The sequence below is a fragment of the Thalassophryne amazonica genome, chromosome 7, assembly GCF_902500255.1.
Source record: "Thalassophryne amazonica chromosome 7, fThaAma1.1, whole genome shotgun sequence".
NCBI classification, from domain to species: domain Eukaryota; kingdom Metazoa; phylum Chordata; class Actinopteri; order Batrachoidiformes; family Batrachoididae; genus Thalassophryne; species Thalassophryne amazonica.
In genome coordinates, this window is record NC_047109.1 from 38,635,210 (window position 1) to 38,657,638 (window position 22,429).

General features: G+C 40.5%; 1 protein-coding gene across 2 annotated transcripts in view; it reads right to left on the minus strand.

Annotated features, from left to right (window-relative positions):
• The window catches only part of si:ch211-79k12.1 (uncharacterized protein LOC568891 homolog), a 60,199-nt gene that overhangs the window by 20,588 nt on the left and 17,182 nt on the right, over positions 1-22,429 (minus strand). The window contains exons 6-7 of one of the 2 annotated variants that reach the window (XM_034174032.1): positions 10,460-10,604; positions 5,286-6,014 (exon numbers count right to left, since the gene is read on the minus strand). In XM_034174032.1, coding sequence (XP_034029923.1) covers positions 5,747-6,014; positions 10,460-10,604 — 413 coding nt within the window. In that variant the 3' untranslated portion in view covers positions 5,286-5,746. Of the gene's footprint in view, positions 1-5,285; positions 6,015-10,459; positions 10,605-22,429 lie in introns of those variants that run through there. The other variant, XM_034174033.1, reaches the window with a different exon arrangement.

A 22,429-nucleotide genomic window follows, 5' to 3' on the forward strand; every position in this document is an offset into this window, starting at 1 on the left:
ATTATTATGTTTATTCTTTGTTTTATGTACTTTGAGTTCATTTTCTAATTATTCATGAACCAGTGGTTGTTGTTTTTGTGTTTTGTTAAAGTGCAATATAAATTAAATTAGTATTAATCATTATTATGACCATTTTTGTTCTTATTGTCTCATCAGGCTAGGGAAAAGTATGGTTTCATTGTCTTTTAATCTTGTGTCATGCAGCAGTCACAGTTTTAAAGTAAAAATTCAGAGCATTCTGGTGTAATCACTGAATAGTGTTGTTGCATTCCAAATGCTTGATCTCCATGTGGTTTTGTTTGTATGTAGTATGGCAGTTCTCCTCAGCAATAATTAGTGCTTTACATCAAACTTCTATCAACCATAAGCTTGCCTCTCTAAACTCAAAGCCACCACACAGGAGATACAGCGGGTGAAATAAGTATTGAACACATCACCATTTTCTCAGTAAATATATTTCTAAAGGTGCTATTGACATGAAATTTTCATCAGATGTCGATAACAACCCTAATCCACACATACAGTAGTGTTCAGAATAATAGTAGTGCTATGTGACTAAAAAGATTAATCCAGGTTTTGAGTATATTTCTTATTGTTACATGGGGTGGTGGCCAAGTGGTTAATGCGCTTGGTTTCAGTTCAGAAGGTTCCGGGTTCAAATCCCACCCTGCCACATTTCTCCATGTAATGTGGAGTTGCATCAGGAAGGGCATCCGGCATAAAACTTGTGCCAATTCAACATGCAGATCCACCTTGGATTTGCTGTGGCGACCCTGAGTGCAAACAAGGGAGCAGCCGAAGGGACTTACTTACATGGGAAACAAGGTACCAGTAGATTCTCACAAATCCAACAAGACCAAGCATTCATGATATGCACACTCTTAAGGCTATGAAATTGAGCTATCAGTAAAAAAAAAAGGTAGAAAAGGGGGTGTTCACAATAATAGTAGCATCTGCTGTTGACGCTACAAACTCAAACTATTATGTTCAAACTGCTTTTTTAGCAATCCTGTGAATCACTAAACTAGTATTTAGTTGTATAACCACAGTTTTTCATGATTTCTTCACATCTACGAGGCATTAATGTTGTTGGTTTGGAACCAAGATTTTGCTGGTTTACTAGTGTGCTTGGGGTCATTGTCTTGTTGAAACACCCATTTCAAGGGCATGTCCTCTTCAGCATAAGGCAACATGACCTCTTCAAGTATTCTGACATATCCAAACTGATCCATGATACCTGGTATGCAATATATAGGCCCAACACCATAGTAGGAGAAACATGCCCATATCATGATGCTTGCACCACCATGCTACACTGTCTTCACTGTGAACTGTGGCTTGAATTCAGAGTTTGGGGGTCATCTCACAAACTGTCTGTGGCCCTTGGACCCAAAAAGATCAATTTTACTCTCATCAGTCCACAAATATTCCTCCATTTCTCTTTAGGCCAGTTGATGTGTTCTTTGGCAAATTGTAACCTCTTCTGCACAAGTCTTTTATTTAACAGAGGGACTTTGTGGGGAATTCTTGCAAATAAATTAGCTTCACACAGGCGTCTTCTAACTGTCACAACACTTACAGGTAACTCCAGACTGTCTTTGATCATCCTGGAGCTGATCAACGGGTGAGCCTTTGCCATTCTGGTTATTCTTCTATCCATTTTGATGGTTGTTTTCCATTTTCTTCCACGCATGTCTGTTTTTTTTTTTTTTTTCCATTTTAAAGCATTGGAGATCATTGTACCTGCGTATAGGTTTTCCCTCTCCAATCAACTTTTTAATCAAACTACGCTGTTCTTCTGAACAATGTCTTGAACGTCCCATTTTCCTCAGGCTTTCAAAGAGAAAAGCATGTTCAACAGGTGCTGGCTTCATCCTTAAATAGGGGACACCTGATTCACACCTGTTTGTTCCACAAAATTGATGAACTCACTGACTGAATGCCATACTACTATTATTGTGAACACCCCTTTTCTCCTTTTTTTTTACTAATAGCCCAATTTCATAGCCTTAAGAGTGTGCATATCATGAATGCTTGGTCTTGTTGGATTTGTGAGAATCTACTGAATCTACTGGTACATTGTTTCCCATGTAACAATAAGAAATATACTCAAAACCTGGATTAATCTTTTTAGTCACATAGCACTACTATTATTCTGAACACTACTGTACAAAGAAACCAAAACAAATAAGTCCAGAAATTAAGTTATGTGTAATAAAAGGGAATGACAGGGGAAAAAAAAAAAAATATTGAACAAGCTCACTGAAATCTATGTAATACTTCATACAAAAGCCTTAGTTGGTAATGACAACTTCAAGATCCCCCCTGTATGGACAAATTAGTCCCATGCATTGCTCAGGTGAGATTTTGGCTCATTCTTCCGTAAAACAGTCTTCAAATCTTGAAAAATTCACGGCCCTCTACTGTGAACTCTGATCTTTAGTTCTTACAATAGATTTTCTATTGGATTCAAGTCAGCTGATTGGCTGGGCCATTCTAGCAGCTTTATTTTCATTCTCTGAAGCCAGTTGAAAGTTTCCTTGGCTGTGTGTTCTCCTGCTGAAATTTCCAACCTCATTTCATCTTCATCACCCTGGTAGATTTTTATGAAGAATGTCTCAGTACATTTTTTTATTCATCCTTCCGTCAATTATATGGAGTTTTCCAGTGCCGGATACTGACAAACAGCTCCACCCCATGATATTCCCACCCCCAAACGTCACTGTTGGTATGGTGTTTTGGGATGATGTACATTTATGGTATGTATTATGGCATCAAAAGATCTGTCCAAACTATAACCTCCCAGTATTTCACAGGTTTGTGGGTATCAAACTTTAACCCCTTCTAAGCCTGTATATCCCATCGATGGGAAATTTCACTTTTTATTTGTGAGATACGGACAAGCCAAAATGAGGGGGGTAATCTTCAACATGCGTTTTCTTCAGTAATGGAGTCTTGTGTGGTGATTGTGCATACAGGCCATGGCGGTTGAATGCATTACTTATTTTCTTTGAAGCACTTGGACCTGGTCCATGGCTCCCGGACGACTCTTCTGATAATTATTTTCAGTTGTCTCTCAGTAATCTTGTGAGTAGCACCTGCTTGTGGATGGTTTATGGTGAAATAACGTTTCTACTTTCAGATTATGGCCCACTGGTACATTCAAAAGTTTAAAAATCCTTCTGTAACCAATGCCATCAGAAGTTATTGCAACAACAAAGTTGCAAAGATCTAAGAAAGGGCTTTGCTTTTACCCATCATATTTGTGTGACACCTTTATATAGTCCATCAGTTGGGACTGAACTAGCTGGTATTAATTTGAACTGACAAGGGGCAGGACAGCTAATTACTGATAGATTTCAGCCGGAGTGTTGCTTTCAATGTCTTTTTGCACCTCCCTTTCTTCAGGTGTTCAATACTTTTTACCTGTGTAATTTCACATTATTACACATAATTTATGAACACCTATGATTTGATTTCTTTGTATGTGGATTACTTGGTTTGTTACTGACATCTGGTGAAAATATACCAATAGCATCTTTAGAAATATATTTTCTGAGAAAAATGGTGATGTGTTCAATACTTATTTTACCCACTGTAAATACAGTCTGCTGAACTGAATTGTGCTTGGACCAAGAATTGCCAAAGGCACAAAATTTCTTTATTATGCTTCTGTTTGTCTGAGGCAGGATATGAGAAAAACATTAATCAAGAAGATTTCAATAAAATTTGGTGAAGAGGTAGGCCTAGAGCCTAGGCACAATTTATATTATGTGTTGGGCCTTACTGGCAGAATTATGTACTCTTTTGCACCTTCTACTTCAATTTGCAAACTGCAGGCACTGGCACTCATGAGAAACTCAGATTTCAGGTAAATGCAAAGAAACAGTCACCAGAAGACGAGACATTTGTTGAATTTCCTGTGACAGATTTGTCTTGTTGGCCTACTGTAGTGCCCTGCCTGCATCCCTGAAAACCTGCAAAACATTGTACCTGCTCTGTATTCCTTGCACAGTTTCTGCACTGCTTGCAGGCACTGTCTGGTGGTGTATCCATAAGGTATTACCAAGGTCAATGGTGTCACTGTAAGCTTACACTTCATTCTACCTACACCACCAGCTCAGGGACAACCCCATTGTGCGCAATGATACAGAATCGTGTCATTGCTGGACAACCTGTTGAAACCCACGGGACAAGGCCCAGTAGGGCGTGTATGGCTTTTTACTCTGACTGACTAGAAGGCCACACAGAATGCGTCTCACTGGCATTTTAAATTTACTGAGTTGTTTTGTTTGGTTGGTTTTTTTTTTCCCTTCTCCACAGAGCGTGACAATATATTTTTTTTTTTTTAAAGTCTTTCTCTTGTTACTCCCTATCCATTGTCTCTATTCCTGAGTTTAACCCAACACATAAAGAAGTTGGAGGTTTGTAGAGTTGCAGAAGAAATACAAGTAGTCTGTAAAACGCCAGACGAAAAATAGCTGCAGCGAAGGCGAGCTGCACACAGAGAGCTTTGAATAATTCAGTTTAATAACATTATCCTGGCTGTGCTCTGTGGCGCATGCCACCGTTAATGGAGTGTCATTGTTAAACTGCTGCTTCGCCTATTATTAACGACGGTCTACGGTCAACCACACAGCCATAATAAAAACCACGTAAATGCCAACATAACTTCAATGGACAAGTATAATGAAACTCTCTGCATTATGAGGCACAGTTACGGTAAATAAGTGATGGTGCTACAGCATGCCGTTAAGGGTTACAAGGCAACAGAGGAGAAAATTAAAAAAGATGAAGCTGTAGTCTATGATGGTCACTGGTGGGGGGGAATTACAATGGACTAAATCCAGATTAAACTAGAAACGTGCCTGCTCTTATAACCAGGCGGGATACTTTCAAGGTTACTTGACATTACTATATGGGAGTACAAATTCTGTGTGCCGTTTCAATGAACTGACTGTGACGAGGGTTTTGCTTACGGGCAAGCAGCGAAAACACAGGAGCACAGTCGGCGTTACTGTTTTGTAAAGGTCACTGCTGGGCCTCACCGACAGAAGGCTGATAAACAAGGTTATGCAAGCCGGAGACGACACTGGATCGAGGAGATGCGCGGGCCAAGCGAGCGTACATGTTGTCGATACTCCCCCCCCACCTCTTTTGCCTCTCAGAAAAGCAAAAAAAAAAAATCAATGACAAAAGGAGGGACAGTAAACAATATTTCTCAAAGCCATTTAATATCAAAGAAATCTAAGGTGGCAGTGAATTACATAGTAAGAGTGCAATGTGGCCCGAGTGGAGCCACAGTAAAGCGTTTAGAATGACCTTTTCATTGATTCTTTCAGCTGGCCCTGCTTTGGATAAGATGCTGAAAAGGAAACAAATCAACAGAATGAGACCTTGTCCTCTCCCACAGCTCATTCGTAGTACACAGCAGAGCAGTTATGTTTAAAAAATAAAAAAAAAAATCCAAAAGACAGAATAGCTACGAGCCTTTGACAGCTTTTATACTATGCACGATAATCCCCTTTACTTTGACATGAGTACAACTCCCAATTTTCTAGCTGCAGAATAAATTAAGTGAAAAGTGCCATTTTTTTGTGCAAGACACACAAATGCCGTTTACGCTCACAAGTACAGTAGCTTCTGCATGACAAAAAAAAAAACAAAAAAAAAAACAGAAATGAAGGCCAAATGATTGGTTTTAAACGCCCATTTTGTTACTGAGTTAGATTTTTCCTCCACAAGCTTATTCACTCTGATCCTCCATCCCTCCACCCCCACAGAGGACCATCCATAACTCTACACAATCTCCTCCCCTTTTAAGTATCACCACTATGCCATCCTCATTTTCCTGGCCACCCACTCGATCTTCCTCCTCTCCCGCTCCAGCTTCCTGCCCCTCCTCACCCCTCCGCCTGCCTGTGCAGTCACACCAGAGGTTGTTTGTCTCCGCAGGCGGAGGGTATGGACTCTGCGCTGCTCTGTAGATGGGCTTTTGTTGAGACCGGTCATCACTGGAGAGAGGGAGAGACAGGGGAAGAAAGAGGAGTGCGATTACCAGAAATATTGATTTCTCAATATCACTTCTCTCTGGGCACTGGAAAAGTATAAGCAATGAAATTATCGAAGGGAACTATGCGATGGAGTCACACCTGGTGTGTTAATGCGATTCCTTTTTATTGGTTTCTTGTGCTTTTTGTACTACAGCACCATATACACGCAGAAGAAGTAGGTTCTCATGGAATATCAGTCTTGAAAAACTCAGATTTCACTCCATATCTAAAATGCACAGTGGCACCTTTGCCACTTTTTTAAGTTCACCTTTCTAACCCTTCTTTGGCTACAGAATGGCCTGAACCTTCATGGAACTGATTTAGCAGGTTAAGTCTGGAGGTATGTGCTTGTGCTGCAAGTCACTGCATCAGCCACTCTATGTAACTACCTTGGGTGGCAACCACTCAGGCAGACAACTGGTCCATTTCCATCTATCAAAAATAACCATCTATTTGCCAAAGCGAAGTACCCTTTGCCTTTTCCAGTTACTGGGGTCCTCAATGTTGAGGGAGCTGCATTGCTGGAATATATTCAGAGAGGTATGTACATACTTAAAAATTTCGTGCAACTGATATGCTTTAATCAGAGTGTCTTAACTAACTGTTTGTTTTACAGAAAGTTATTGCAATGGTACCCAAGGATCCTCTAAATCAGTGGTCTCCAAACAATTCCAGAAAGGGCGGAGAGGGTGCAGGTTTTCTTTGCAGCCACTGACTTCAGCAGGTGATTTCACTGATTAACATACCTTGAACAGGTGGGATGAGTTCATCAGTGAAATCACCTGCTGAAGTCAGTGGCTCCAAAGAAACCTGCACCCTCTTGGCCCTTTCTGGAATAGTTTGGAGACCAGTGCTCTAAATAGACCTATCACCAAAGACATACAGTTAATGCCTTAAGATTGAGCAACATGCTAGAAAATGTCCATAGCAACATTTAGCATTACATACATAGTTGTCAGCTGTATATTCATGAAACATCTGTCTTGTTACACCACAACAGAAGAGCTCTCCATGGCATTGACATTGAGTAACAGTGGACACTATTGGAGTACTCTGAATTCATAGCCATGTTTGTGAAAGCCCCTTGCTTTGGACATGGAGTGGATTTTCTCTGGACGTAGCCCTGCTTTAACATACATGTGGTGTCAAGATTGGTAAATGTTTCAAGGAGTGCTAGTATTGCCACAAGCTCTGTGGGGAGATTTATCCCTGTAGATTTTAACATCACATCCAGGATGGGACAACTTGAATCTCAGCATCTTGGCCAAGGACACTTAGACACATACAACAACAATATGCAGGATTCAATCCATTGACACTTTGGTTTGGGGACAATCCAACCCTAATCAATGAGTATTTTACTCTAGCTGCCAAAAGAATATTCTACACCTCCTTACACCACTCACACCAGTAATGCAGGATGGGATTTTTCCAATGTTTACCCCAGTTTTGGTGTGCTTCTGCTCACTCTCAGCTCTGCTCCATGTTTGTAAATGGCAGGCTTGTATGTCACTTTGGTTATCTTTATCAGCTGTTCTTGTTATGCTCTGTACATAATGCTGTTATTTCACATATTTATTTTGGTTACTGCATCCTTCTTTTCCATCTCTGACCCGCTTTACCAAGGTGTCTGTTTCTAGTTTCATTGACTTGCGCCATTCTGCAACTTTTATGCTGATGATACTCACCTGTATGTTCAACAGGTATGCCATTATATATGACTGCCTTTTCTCAATTGAAACTCAGATGACATTAAATCTTCTTCAGCAAAATCATATTATATAAGCATGTAAATACATGTACTTTGAGCTAAGGTGTTTTCATTTATTTAACTTGCTTCGGTTTTCCCACAAAAAAAATGACAGCACCCATGGCCAGTATTTACAGACTTTTTCAAACAGCTTATTTTCTGACTAATACAATATAGTCACTGCATTTACTTATTTTTTAATCTTTTGCATTATGCATTCGAACCAACAGGTAGTTCTGCTAATTATGAGAAAACAGTCATCTTAATTATTGGCAAAATTATTCACAAATTTAGTTAGAAATATTAATCAGCACTTCAACCTTGAACACATGAACTTTCTACCTCATATTTGTTTTATCTCAGCTTAGAATTATATTCTGCTCTGTATCACTCTGTTGTCAAGATAATTATGCTTTGATAACAATAACTTTTCTTGTCACAGCCACTCTTGAGCGAATGCAACTTAACATGCCAAAACAAAAATCAGAAACAGCCACAGATTTCACTTACCCTCTGGACTGGTATCTTTACACAGGCTGCATGTGAAATACAGGACAGTTCTGCTTGTGAACTGCTAAAATACCATGGATGGAAACTTAACTAAATGTCTGAAATTGATTGTTTTTTGGGGTTTTCTTCAGTTACTAGCTAACGCATGAGCATGTTCAAATAGGCTCCAGCTCCCCCGTGACCCATAATCATAATCGGAGTAAGCGAGTACAGAAAATGGATGGATGGATGAGCATGTTCAAGCACTGTGATTCTTGTATGGAGAGTTGTGAAGTGCCACATAGACTGTGAGGTGTGTAGGCTATGGGCTAGCATGGTGCCGCGTGCAACCCCCCCGCCAGCACACACACACAACCGTATAAATTTGGTACCATTAGAAAACTTAGGATGTCTAGATTACAAAAATAACTGCAAACAGTAAAAATCCTCGGCCTCACGATGACATGACTACACGGTCATTGACCACCCTATTAAGGAATACAAAACTGTCAAAGAATACCTGCGAGCAGCAGAAGTTGCCACACATGAAGTAGGTCAAGAGGATGTCATTACAACCTTTGACATGGGGGTTTGTATGACGGCAAACCCCTGATCTGAACAAGAAAGCTGTGCACATAATTCAGAATGTACTTGGTGTACCGCTTTCATTTGGTGTCTTATATGTCCCATTTGCTTAAAAGATGATGATTTGGTAACTCTTTATGTTGTGCGGAAAAAAAAAAAAAAAAAAAAAAAAAAAAATCAGATGGCATAATTGGACATTTTCTTTTGGCTTGGGTAGGCCAAAAAAGTGCTCACATGTCATAGTGAGGCCCAGAATTTTTATTGCTACCAGTTATTTTTGTAATCTAGACATTCTAAGCTTTGTAATTATATCAAATTTATAGGGTGGGGGGGGGGGGGGAGTTGCATGCGGGACGATGCTGGCTACTGGCCTATGGTCCACCTCTTATGCATGGAAAGTTTAATTCTTAAAGGAAAAGAGCAGAATGGAAAAAAAAGCAGAAATTGAAATTGCCCGATATTACAATCAAAAGTTTTTGTTTTATTCGGAAGCAGCATTAATGCCAAGGTATGAAACACACAACACTCAATTGTTAGCAGCAACTGCTAAATTTCCTTTTGACCTTGATTCACATGTTCCCTCCCAGAAATTTGTGCACTTGGATGGACACACCTGAAATTGCATATGCATGTGCACCATTTTGCACATTTGAGAGATGCTACTGTTAGTAACTCAGCATGCAGGTGAATTTATAAGTATAATGGTGTCTGTGCACTTTTTTATTTTTGCAGTTTAAGAAAAATTAAGTAAATCAGGCCCTAAGATGAGGCGTATCAGTTGCATTATGAAGGAGTGTCGGCTTGGACACTCTGGCCATGTGGCGCATTTCTCTGTGCATGATCCAGCACATTGGTGCCTGAGTGTTGAGGACCCAGTGGCTGGAGAAGACCAAGGGGATGCCATGCTTCACCTGCAGCATATAGATGGTCATTTCAGAGATGTGGAGATATGTCCGAGGAGAACGTACCAACTGGGGTAAGCTGGTATAGAAAATGGATGAATTTTAAAAACCTTTCTGTACAGACAAGCTTTTAACTGATTATGTTCAATCCGTGGCCAGCGCATTTATCTAGTTATTATTTCCTTCTAACTATAAAGCTTGTTGTGTCTGTTATTCCTGAAAAATGTTGAACTAACACCCATTACTGTAACATTCTCTGTAGCAGCTGTTGAGTTTAAAAATCCCAGGTGAAATTTTCTGATACACCCAACAGTTGTACCTACTGCATTAAAGTAGCAACTCAATACATCTTAAAGAACTGCACTGCTTGAGGTCATAGCATGCATTAATTTGCTGTTTGCATGCAAATTTAATGATACTTCCACTATTGATCTTATCATTACTGTAGTCTTTTTTTCCCTTCACACTCAGCCTCACAGAATTTAACACTTGCATCCAGTGTGTGGAAACATGGGAGACATATATCAGACTTGCTGACAGTTCACTGTGGATTGTTACTTCTGAATTACCATAAAATAAGCATGTAGGTCATTCGTAACAGCTTCAACAGTGTTGACCGGGATTTGAGATGAAGACCTCAAGTAAAGACTGTTAAAGGTACAAACAGAGTTCATCCTTACATGGGTCCTTTGGTGGTTTTGGTCTGCTTGGCCCTGCGGCACAGGAAGATGGTCACGGAGACGATGAACACCATGATAACCACGAGCACCGCCGAGGTTATTAGTATGAGATGGCCATTAATGGTCTCGTACCAGGGGGCATCCTCTGCGGGACAGAAGGCAGGCACTCAGAATATGAAATCAGCAAAGCCTCAAAGGTTTCCTCCTGCAGGCAAAGTTTCTAAAGGTTACCCTCGTTTGTTGGTTAAAGAAAAGAGTGGAGTTGTGATGCTTGTGCAGCACTGATTTGATTAGATTTTTTTATTTTTAAGTTTGCCTTTATTCCCCTTCTGGTTGATAAAATATTTCATGGACTTTCTGAATACCTATTTTGATGCGAATGACAGAGTATCCATTTAAACATTAAGGCCAGCAGGGTTTGTGACAGCTTCAAGCACATGCTTTTTTTGTATCCACATGTAAAATTGAATCTTTGAGTGTTCAGGTGTATTTTGACAGCTGTAGACACCAAGTTTAGCTTCAAGAATATTTGCACTGCCATCAACGTCAAAGTAACAGCAACAACGTGCACTGATAGGGCACACTCAAAAAAATAACTTGCCCAGTGAACATAAAAAAAAAAATATGTAAAGTATTTCCACCCAAGTAAAATGTGTTAATGTAGCCAGAAACAATTTTGCTGAGTGACCCAAGTGTAAATTTGTTGGGTCAACATGATGAATTTGCATTACTGTTACCTAATTACCATGGTTTAAGCCCCTTTCACACCGGGGAGCTCCCGGGTGCTCCCAGTTGCGCCGTGCGACGACGCGTGGAAGCAACTCAGTGCCGAGACGATGCAGCTCGGCACCACAACAGCACGAGGGCGCAAAGGAGGAAGCAAGTCGGGCGCTGAAAAAATTAAACCTGTTTAATTTTTTGGCCGTCCTGTGCTCGACGCAGCAAGGAAGTGGTTCCAGCGCAAGTCGGGGCAAAGAGGCGTTACCCAGCGTGACTCGAAGCCAATTTATGATTCCTGCTGTGTTCCACTGTTCCCGCAGTATAAATCACACAGGATTGTTTTTATACAGTGTAATTAATGCAGTAAAAACTACACGCTGAAGAAAAAAAATGCAGACTGATTGCCAGAAATATCCAGTAAAATGTCCGGACATCTCTAGTCCACTCATGGACGCTCGTTCACATGCGCACATGTGAACAATTAAAAGAAAAAAAAGTCTGGCTGCAGGCATTAGTTCCTTGTTCTCTGCTCAAACTCTCACATCACAGTTAAAAAAAGGACAAAAAAGGACATACGTCCTGAGACAGGACATGTCAACATCAAGTAGAACTCCAGACATCTCCACATTTGCTTGACGGTTCGTGCGCACGCATCTCGCGGTCAAAGGAGGAAAGAAAAGAACAAAAAATGTCTGCAGGTAGTTAGTTCCTTTCTCTGCTCAGACTCTCTCATCACAGTTAAAAAAGGATATAAGTCCAGGACATGTCAACATCAAGTAGAACTCCAGACATCTCCACATTTGCTTAAGGACGGTCCGTGCACCGCGCATCTCACGGTCAAGGGAGGAAAGAAACTATAACGGAACTCAGCGCAGCCCTGCAGCTCAGCACAAGTAGAAGAGAAGTCAGAGTGCACAGTCTGTCTGCAACCAAACTGTGCACTCTGACGTCTCTGTGCAGAGAACCTGCAGGCTGCGTTCTCACCTCCTCTCTGCCCCCTGCTGCGCGCACCTGACGCAGAAATTCCTGCGTCGTCATGACACCACAGGGAGCAACTGGGAGCAGCTCCGGTGTGAAAGGGGCTTCAGACCAAATACATTTATAAGAGTAAATGTAACAAAAATAAAAAGTAAGTCCCTTCAGCTTCTCCCTTGTTCATGCTCAGGGTCGCCACAGCAAATCTGAAGTGGATCTGCATGTTGAATTGGCACAGGTTTTTACACCAGATGCCCTTCCTGATGCAACTCCACATTACATGGAGAAATGTGGCAGGGGTGGGTTTGAACCGGGAACCTTTCATACTGAAACCAAGTGCACTAACCCGTGGCCACCACCCCTGCCCTGTAAGTAGTTACAACTACTTTTAAAATAGTGCAGTTACATGTCAACTTAACTTTCCTATGTTGGATCAGCACAATTTGTGCAGAGTCACCTTGGATTTGCTGTGGCGACCCCGTGCGCAAACAAGTGAGCAGCCAAAGGGACTTACTGTTTTTTTTTTGTTTGTTTGTTACATTTACCCTTACAAATTTAGTTAACCTAAACCATGGTAACTGAGTAACAATAATGCAAATTCATCATGTTGACCCAACAAATTTACATTTAGGTCACTCGGCAAAATTGTTTCTGGCTATGTTCAAGCATTTTATTTGGGTGGAAATACTTTTGATAATTTTATTATGTTCACTGAGCAAGTTAAATTTTAAGTTGTTGCATGTTATGTTAAAACTACATGATTTGAAAGTGTTCACCCATAAATCTTGATTTTATATCGTAGAAGCTACTTGTCAGATTTACATTAATGTAACATAAAAATAAACAACACCCATTTTTTTTTTTTTTGAGTGCACCACAGTCTTGTTTGAACCCTTGCTTGATAGCGCGGGATTTGACCGCTTCCGGGGATAGCCTCTTGATGTGCAATACTAACACAACATAAATTTACACAGATTAAGGGAAGGGAAGACAAGGCAAAAGGGCAAGAGCGCGTCAGTAAGTGTTAGCCTAGCCTTCCGGGAACAGAAACAATACTTTCTTTGAGTTATTGGGCAAATTACATGGCAACAAAGTGAAAATGCAAAGAAAAAGTGGTGATGCAGTGGCAAGTGAACATGTGTTGTGGTTTGTTTATGACCTGGAGCTCAAACATGTTGAGGCGGTTTTGTAGGCAAGAGAAAACAGCTACTCTGGTTAGCTGTGTAGGCTAACTCTTACCGACACGACATCTTCCATTTGCCTCGTCTTCCCTTCTCCACTGGAAACCGATGTGATTGTAGCCAAAAAACAAAACAGCACCCCATTTTCTTGTGTGAAGTTACGCTGAGTATATACTGCGCAATGGGAGCAGCTGTCCCCATAAGTGTTCAAATCCCATGATATCACCCAGGATTCAAATGAGACTGTGCTGCCCTATTGCTCACCATCAATGGAAGTGTGTACATTTTTCAGTATTGCAGTAAGTATTACATTTGTAATGAGTACGTCTTCCAGAGATGATACACATCAGAGTGGTGATCCTACAGTCAGTTGCAGCAGTAATAAGGTAACACCACCTTAACAAATAACATGCATTGGCTTTATTGCAGTTTTAGATGTTGCATAATTTCAGCAACAGAATTCCCTGGGTATCAGACTCTTACTGGGTGAGAGGGCAGTGCATGAACAGTGTGTTCATCTCACAGGTCACTACTAAAGATGATGACAGAGGAAGTGCTGCAAATTGGATTGGCTGTAATGTTGTAATGAAATTAGCTCTAAACTTGAAGAGAAGCTTAATTTTTTTTTCCTGAAACATAAAGCAGTTTCTCAGTCACAGACAGAGAAACACCAGAGCCCTCCTTCATCAACATGGCATAGAAAAGCTTCTGAATTCACATACAAAGAAAATTTAGAATGTTCAAAGGTATAAAGAAATTGGTAATTCGGTATGCAGTATAAACAGTATATAAAGTACACTGGTGTGAATTTGCCTGACCATATGGATTTTGATCATACCCTAATAACAAGTAAGATAAACTGACATCATCAGCCTGCAGGAATTATTTTTCTAGAAAACATCAGGGCAGCGTGTGGTGGTTTTTTTTGTTTTTAGACTCGCCTCCACTCTGAGACCTCCACCATGGGAGAAGATTTCATTGATTTGTTTTGGCTTCTGTCTTCTTTTTTTTTTTGCTAATGGTCACCATGTCTGCTTGTCAATTTTGCACAACTTGTTGCGTGGTCAAGCACAAATCACTATGGACACACTACCATGAGCTTTTTCTTCCTGTATTTTTTCCAGTCATGACAGTAGGGCCACCCGCATGGGACCCATGGGCCACCCTTGGCACTTTCTCCTTTTGTTTTAAAGAGTACCACTTTTTATTGTTTTGAAATGTTATTTTAGAATGTATAACACAATTATAATATAACTGTATGAAAGCAATTCACAAAAGATGAGCGTTTACTTTTGTCCTTTGGCCCTCCATCGGCATTAATTAATGGCCCTTCAACGGAAACAATTTGGGTTCTTCTGTGTTTAAGGGCAAAAGAAAAAATTGAACAGATCCATGAAATACAGCATGCTTCATACAGCCTTTATTTTCAGACTATGCAGGGCTGTTCCTGCAACTCGGTCACTGATGACAAGCAATTTCTTTCGTCATTTTGCCTAACGATTTTTGCAATGTCTATGTCTAAAAGGTGTTATCTTTTCCTCTTTATTCCAGTTCTATTTTTTCTATTTATTGTAGTTTTTCGACAATAAATGTTCTAAAATGCTTCAGTATAATGTAAAACATCTCCTAGTAATATTGTTACAAGAACAGTAATAGCAGCCAAGCGGCCACAGCACTCAGTCAAATTTGGTATTTATTTGCAAGCTTGATTTCCACACCCACCTGTATATATTCTTGTCTTGCTAAATTGCACATTCTAAACCACAGTAACAGTCTCACTTTGCCCTACCACTTCACCCTTTTGTTCAAAATGAATGTAGGGTAGAGGGAGAGTATTGGGAATGGGCCAAAGCTTCATTTACATGAAGATTCGCTCTCAATGACTATTTATGGTAACAAACCTTCCCTTTGCTATCAAAGTTCCATTTCTGGGTTGGACAGGTTTGTCTCCTTTGATTTTGTTTCCATGCTGCCAGACAGAAAACCTAAAGCCCCTTTCACACCGGGGGGTGCTCCCAGTTGCAGCATGCGTCATTATGACGACGCCGTGTGGAAGCAACTCAGTGCAGAGACGATGCAGCTCAGCGCCACAACAGCGCAAGCAAGGGATGCAAAGGAGGAAGCAAAGGAGGAAGCAAGTTGGACGGCGAAAAATTAAACCTGTTTAATTTTTTTGGCGTCCTGTGCTCGACGCAGAAAGGAAGTGGTTCCAGCACAAGTCGGGCAAAGAGGTGTAACTCGGAGCAAAGAGGCGTTACCCGGCATGACTCAGAAGCTAATTTATTATTCCTGCTGTGTTCCATTGTTCCTGCAGTATAAATCATGCAGGATTGTTTTAATACCATGTACTCAATGCAGTAAAAACTACACGCTTAAAAAAAAAAAAAGACCACAGGAAAAAAAAATGCTGATTGCAGCTCAGCTCCTCTCTGTGTGGAGCTGTCTGGTGAAGAGAGGCACTGTGAGGCAGCAGCAGCTTCTTCTCTCACAAATGTGTTTAGATAAAATCCATAAAAGTCCTGCTCACACACTGATTGTCAGAAATATCCAGTAAAAAGTCCAGACATCTCTAGTCCACTCATGGACGTTCGTTCACGCGCGCACATGTGAACAATAAAAAATTAAAAAAAAATAAAAAGTCTGGCTGCAGGCATTAGTTCCTTGTTCTCTGCTCAAACTCTCACATCACAGTTGAAAAAAGGACAAAAAAGTCGTAAGTCCTGAGACAGGACAGGTCAACATCAAGTAGAACTCCAGACATCTCCACATTTGCTTATTACGGAATGTGTCTGCATTATTATGTGTGCGCGCATCTCGCGGTCAAAGGAGGAAAGATAAACTATAACAGAACTCAGAGTGCACTGTCTGTCTGCCGCCAAACTGTGCACTCTGACTTCTCTGTGCAGAGAACCTGCAGGCTGCGTTCTCACCTCCTCTCTGCCCCCTGCTGCGCACACCTGATGCAGATATTCCTGCGTCGTCATGACACCACAGGAAGCAACTGGGAGCAGCCCCGTTGTGAAAGGGGCTTTTCTGCGTCGAGCACAGGACGCCAAATAAATTAAACAGGTTTAATTTTTCGCCGTCCAACTTGCTTCCTCCTTTGCACCCCTCGCGCTGCTGTGGTGCCGAGCTGCATCGTCTCGGTACTGAGTTGCTTCCACGCGGCATCGTCATAATGACGCATGGTGCAATTGGGAGCGCCCCCAGTGTGAAAGGGGCTTTAGGTTTTCTGTCTGGCAGCATGGAAACAAAATCAAAGGAGACAAACCTGTCCAACCCAGAAATGGACCTTTGACAGCAAACAGAACCAAAACAAGTAATACTTTAACCCTTATACCCCATCACACTAGAGGCCAAATGAGCTCGAATCCTGTCCAAATGAAAATTCAACCACATTGCAGAGGTGTCGAGGTGCATTTGCAGCCACTGGACAGCATTCTGAGCACATTCTAAACAATCGGTCACAATTGTGCGGCCGCCTCAAATGTTTTGCACATGTTCAAAACATCCGTGCCGCAGTCAAAGTGGAAAAGCTATCGAACGGCAGTCGAAGTCCCATCTGACCGCAGTCTAGCTGCATTCTAAACCATCAGATGGCATGAAAACGGCATTTGTGGCATTCTGATCACGTTCGCGGAGACATTCAGCATGTTTCTGCCAGAGTCGAATGTCCCAAATGCACCTTAATCATATCCTGCCAAACCGCAATCGTACATCTTGTAAATGCATTTTTATTGTTCTTACTGCAATCTGGCAGTTGGCAGAGGCTCATGCGCATGGCACGTGTACGAATCAGTCGGGGTGGGTCGGAGCACAGTCTGGGTATTCGGATGGCTTATCCCCTCAGATGTGGCACAAATCCTGTTTTTTTTTTATACATTCTGCTTGATTCGGTTTGGCTCGTGCTCATGCATACTAAGTGTGATGGGGTTTTAGCAATGGCTTAAGAGGAAAAAAATGCCTGAGAGCCTGTCCTGTCCTCGTAGTCACCAGGTACTCTGATAATGGGCAGCCTCATACTCACCACTAACATAACTTTTAACATCCTCGTTTGTCCTCGTACACAAATCGCCCCACGCTAATTTTTGCTACATTTTGAAATTAGTGCCACACTCAGAAATGAGCCTCATTAGCTGAATAATCTGCCTCTAAGAGCCTCTATTCTCCTCATGTTTCTTGAATAACTCCACTCGTACTAAAACTTAAAAAAAAAAAAACAACAACAACACACACACACAACAACAACGCTACGTGGCTCATTATTCTGTCTGACAAAGTGCAACAGCAGGAGGGCAATGTGATGCTTCATGATCTATTTTGTGTACATGTGAATGGAACCCCAATCAGAAAGAAACCGCACATATTGTTTACATGACCATAATTAAAATGATCAGATAAGATACACATTTAGGTGTTCTGCAAAACAGATTGGTCATTTTGATATATGCAAAAATCAGTTCCTTTTGTGACCTTCACCACCAACCCAAAAAATGTATTTAAATAGACACAAATCGTATTTTTTTCCATAAAGAGAATTTATCTTCTTAAAGAAAGCATCACAATAACACCCATGTCATTGTGCACGTTCTACTCCCACTTCTCCCTTTACCTTGTGTTTAATTGTCCCAAAGGTCCCCGGATTATCTCATTGTCTTATGTCATTATGCAAGTAATAAGCATGCACAGAGTGTTCTGCCTGTGGAGAACAATCTGAATGGGGCTTAACATGGCTAATATTTTACAATGTAATGAATTGTACCACTTGTTGAGCAACAGAGTTTAATGGACCCTAATAACCCATTAATAGTCACAATGATTGGGGTTCTGAATGAAAACATCCCACATAATGTTTCTGAACAGGACGAAAGTGGTGGATCTGATCAGAAATCTGGTCAGATTAACAAGACTGACTCAATTATTTTATATTTTTTTTCCAATAGGAAAATATTAGTTCCTATAAGCCATGTAAACACCTGATTGTATCAATCTCTATACCCTATACTAGCTCAATACTTACATAATGATGTAAGATGGGATGAGGGAACCAACCATCAGAAAAAAAGCTTTAAAAAAAATGAAAGGGGGCAGGCAACAACTATGGAGATTTTCAAAGTTTAAAAGACTTTAGCTACTTCAATACCCAGAACCAAACAGAATGCTGCACTGTTGGGTAATGGGCATGAACGACCAGCTCCAGTTCCAGAGTGTAGTCCAAGGGAGAGAAAGGTAGAAGTAAAAAAATAAAAGCAAATGATGTGGTGTGATTCTGCTGCTTTCTTCATCATAAAATCTCTCAAGTTGCAGTTTAAGAAGTGAAAATACAATAACTTGGGTTCATTATTGAAATAAAATTGCAGGCATAGTGGTGGGTGCAGGGTGGCAACATGAGCTTATTTTTAAGCTTATCAAACAGCCAAATAAAATCAATTTAAATAACAAATATAAATATGTATATCTATGCGATCACAGTTACTATGGCCATATAAATCACCTGTGTGTTCAGCGATCAGAGGATTCCTTTCCGATTAGATTTTATTAAGTTTGGAATCTTCATAAAAAAGTAGCTGATCTGATGAGATTTCTGATCAGATCTGCCCCTTTCATTCTGATTGGACACTAATACCCCCGTCACATATAGCCGGAATCACGCAGAGTGGTGTCGGACTTATGAATTGGTGCACATCTGAAAAGTGTCAGATTTCAGTTCCAAAACGGTCTGGCAGCCATCTGTGGAAGTCGACACAGTTGGTCAAAATTGGTCGGCAGCCCTGAGTGTGATGCACATGTTGAAAACTCTCCGGGTGCTGTCAAGATGGGACACCTATCCGACGGCGGTCCATGTGTCATCTACATGCGCTCTGGATGCGATCTGACAGGTGTGGACGAGGCTGTCTGCACTCCGACACTGTAGACCATGCCTCTTTTCCCCTGACTGCATGGGATTATGGTAATATTTGCCATATCGGGCATGTTTCCGGTACATCCTTGCTATGTGTGATGGGGGTTTAAGAGACATTTCCATTCAGATTCTTCATTATTCTGATTAAAAACAGATTATTAGGGTTCATGTAAAAGCAAGTGTCTGTCACTGACATCATTAACAGAACTGGAAAGACTTCAGAGTTGCCTTTCATAGTATTTAATTAAACTGCCTCCAACCTTGTACCCTGCTGTCTTTGTAATTCACTTTATTATTCTATTACACTTAAATAGTTTCATGTTTATGAATTTGATAGCACCCTGAAAAAATGATTAGAACCTTAATTGCCTTTAAAGAAATCCATGAATATAATGGTTAGCCTTTTTTTCTTCACAGACTATGATTTGGTCCAGTATATCAATCCTTTCTCCATTTAATGGATGGCATTTCAGCTGCACACTGACTTTTCTGCCACAAGGAGTTGTGCATATACACGGTCAAATGTCGGGATACATTTACACACTTTCTCAAGTGCAAACTGAAGAATCCTATACTTTGCGTACCAAATGGTTTATGAACATTTTGCAACATCGATGAATGAGGGCTCAGAATTTTAAAAAGGTGCCTGGTGATTTCAATTTAAGCACATTAAAATAATGAGTGTACTTATTCATGACAGTCAATTAACCAAGACCCCTTGCTGTATCTCAATAGATGTTGGATGCACTTCTTATGTCTCATGATTCTTTAGAGTTGTGCCATGAGGTGCTGCACTGTAATACCAGAAATGCACTGTAGCAAGGATAGACTGTAAATGGTAAATGGACTGCATTTTCGTATAGCGCTTTTCCATCTGCAACAGACGCTCAAAGCGCTTTACAAATAATGCCTCACATTCACCCTGATGTCAGGGTGCTGCCATACAAGGCGCTCACTTAAACACCAGGAGCAATAAGGGATTAAAGACCTTGTCCAAGGGCCCTTAGTGATTTTCCACTCAGGCTGGGATTTGAACCCAGGATCCTCTGGTCTCAAGCCCAGCGCCTTAACCACCAGACCATCCCCCCAACAACAGTTGATGATGGGACAAATGTGCCCCATCTCTGGAGATGCATATCCATCTTATGGCACTATCAAATGATAGATCAGAGAAAATGACTCTAAAGCAGGCAGATTTGGAACTGTATCTTTAAAGGAAAATATGGGCAACGTGCACTACATGGCACAGGGAAATGGTCAAATATGTTTTCCTAAAACAGAAGGAAAATACACATTTGTGGAAAATAGCAAAACCATGTGAAAAATATTTGTACAAGATGGATTACAAGAATGGTTGGTTGACATTAATGAATCCATGTGACTGTTGAACAAATTTAGTCTAAACCATGACTAGTTCCACTTCAAAGATAATTAGAACCAAAAAGTAAAAAGGAATCTGTGAAATGGAAACACCTTGGATCTCAGAAGACCAAGATGTTCAAAGAATCAATATCCACAAAGAAGGTTTTGTTCTTGTTCTGGGATACTCAAGACACCATTTATAGTGACTACCTGTCTGAGGGATGTGCAGTGAATGGTGGCACTGAAACTGACCTTCTACAGCATCATAACCAATCAATGAAGAAGCAGTTTAGAGGTTAAATCCATTTTGCAGTCTTCCACTGCCAAACCATTCCACATCAATCAAACGGACATGGCAGCTGGACAAGACTGTATGAACTCTTATAAATCAACTACCACATGCTTGCAAATCTCAAACATTTGTAGATGAAGCTTTGCTGATGATAGTCAAGTTATATTTTAGAGGATGCTGTGCTGCATCCACACAGAACTGATGTGGGTTGTGTCTGGAAACAACCCGGGAAGACTGGCAGTTAATCATCTCCTAAAACGTAACCATCTAATGCAGGCAAGCACTACAATGGGTGCTCCCTTGTCCTGGGTCCAGTTCCTGGGGTCCTGCATGTTAGATCATGGTCAGGACCATGTTCCATATGGCTGTAGTGTCACATCTAGTATAGTTTATTTTACATAAAGTCACTCCAGTGGTTCTTGAGGATTCTCCAGTTAGTCCAAACACTGAAGATGTCCAATTCTAATCTCACATTACTGACTGGTATACAAATTTCACACAACCACTTAGTACGAGCACCGGGGTCCCAGTTTTACAGTACTGCTAACAAAGAAATATTCAGAAACCATATGTGCATTCTATGTACAAGTGTGGGATTAATGGATTTGTATGTAAAGTTAAAACCAAGGTAGGGTAGGATTACTTCGAAAGAATACATGTGGATTACATGTATGTATGTACATGCATTTGGATTACTTAATCCTACGCAGCCTTGGTTAAAACATACCACTGACACCAATTTATTGTAGCAAGACCAATCTGCTAGTGGAATGAAAGCCAAAAATAAATACATGAATAGTTTATTTGCCATATTTACCTCTCAAAAAATGGCTCAAAGAGGAAAACAAAACAAAACACGTATACAAGTTGCACGGGAGTATAAGTTGAACCTTTTTTCTTTATTAGTCATTTAATGTGGGATTTTTGTGCACTACTTTTACTACTGCCATTTTTTTTAAAGATTATTTTGTTTAGTGTTTTTGGTTCTTTTGAAACCATATATAAATAGATATTACTGCAACATTCATTTTTTCTGTCCATTTATTCCAATTAAGGGCCACGGGGGGACTATTAATTAATCCTTTGGAAGATACGGTATGTATTTTTTTTTTTAATAGACTTTCCTTCTTGGTTTATGCAGGATGCTACCAGTTTAAACAAGAGACCTTGTAAGATTAGTTGAATAATAGTCACTTTGAGAGCCACTGTAATGTAAGTTTGGAGGCAATTTTCGATATACCAGATCATTTTAAAAAGCCAACACTGGGGTCTCTCCAATTCTTCTTCCAAAGTGTTTGCCCACAGCAGACAGAAAAGATTCTGCCATTCTCCTGTTGCACTTGGATTCCTTTTAAGGAGCAAAAGTTTTTTTTGTCTTTTCTGCATACATTTCCAAATGAAACCATTTCTTTGAGCTTCACTCAGATGAAGCAGAATTTACCGCAACACCAATGTGCTCCAAGCAATTTCTTGACTGCTGATTTTTCCATGTTGCTGGACAGAAATGTCGAACATTTCTTGCAGGTATAAAAGGAAGA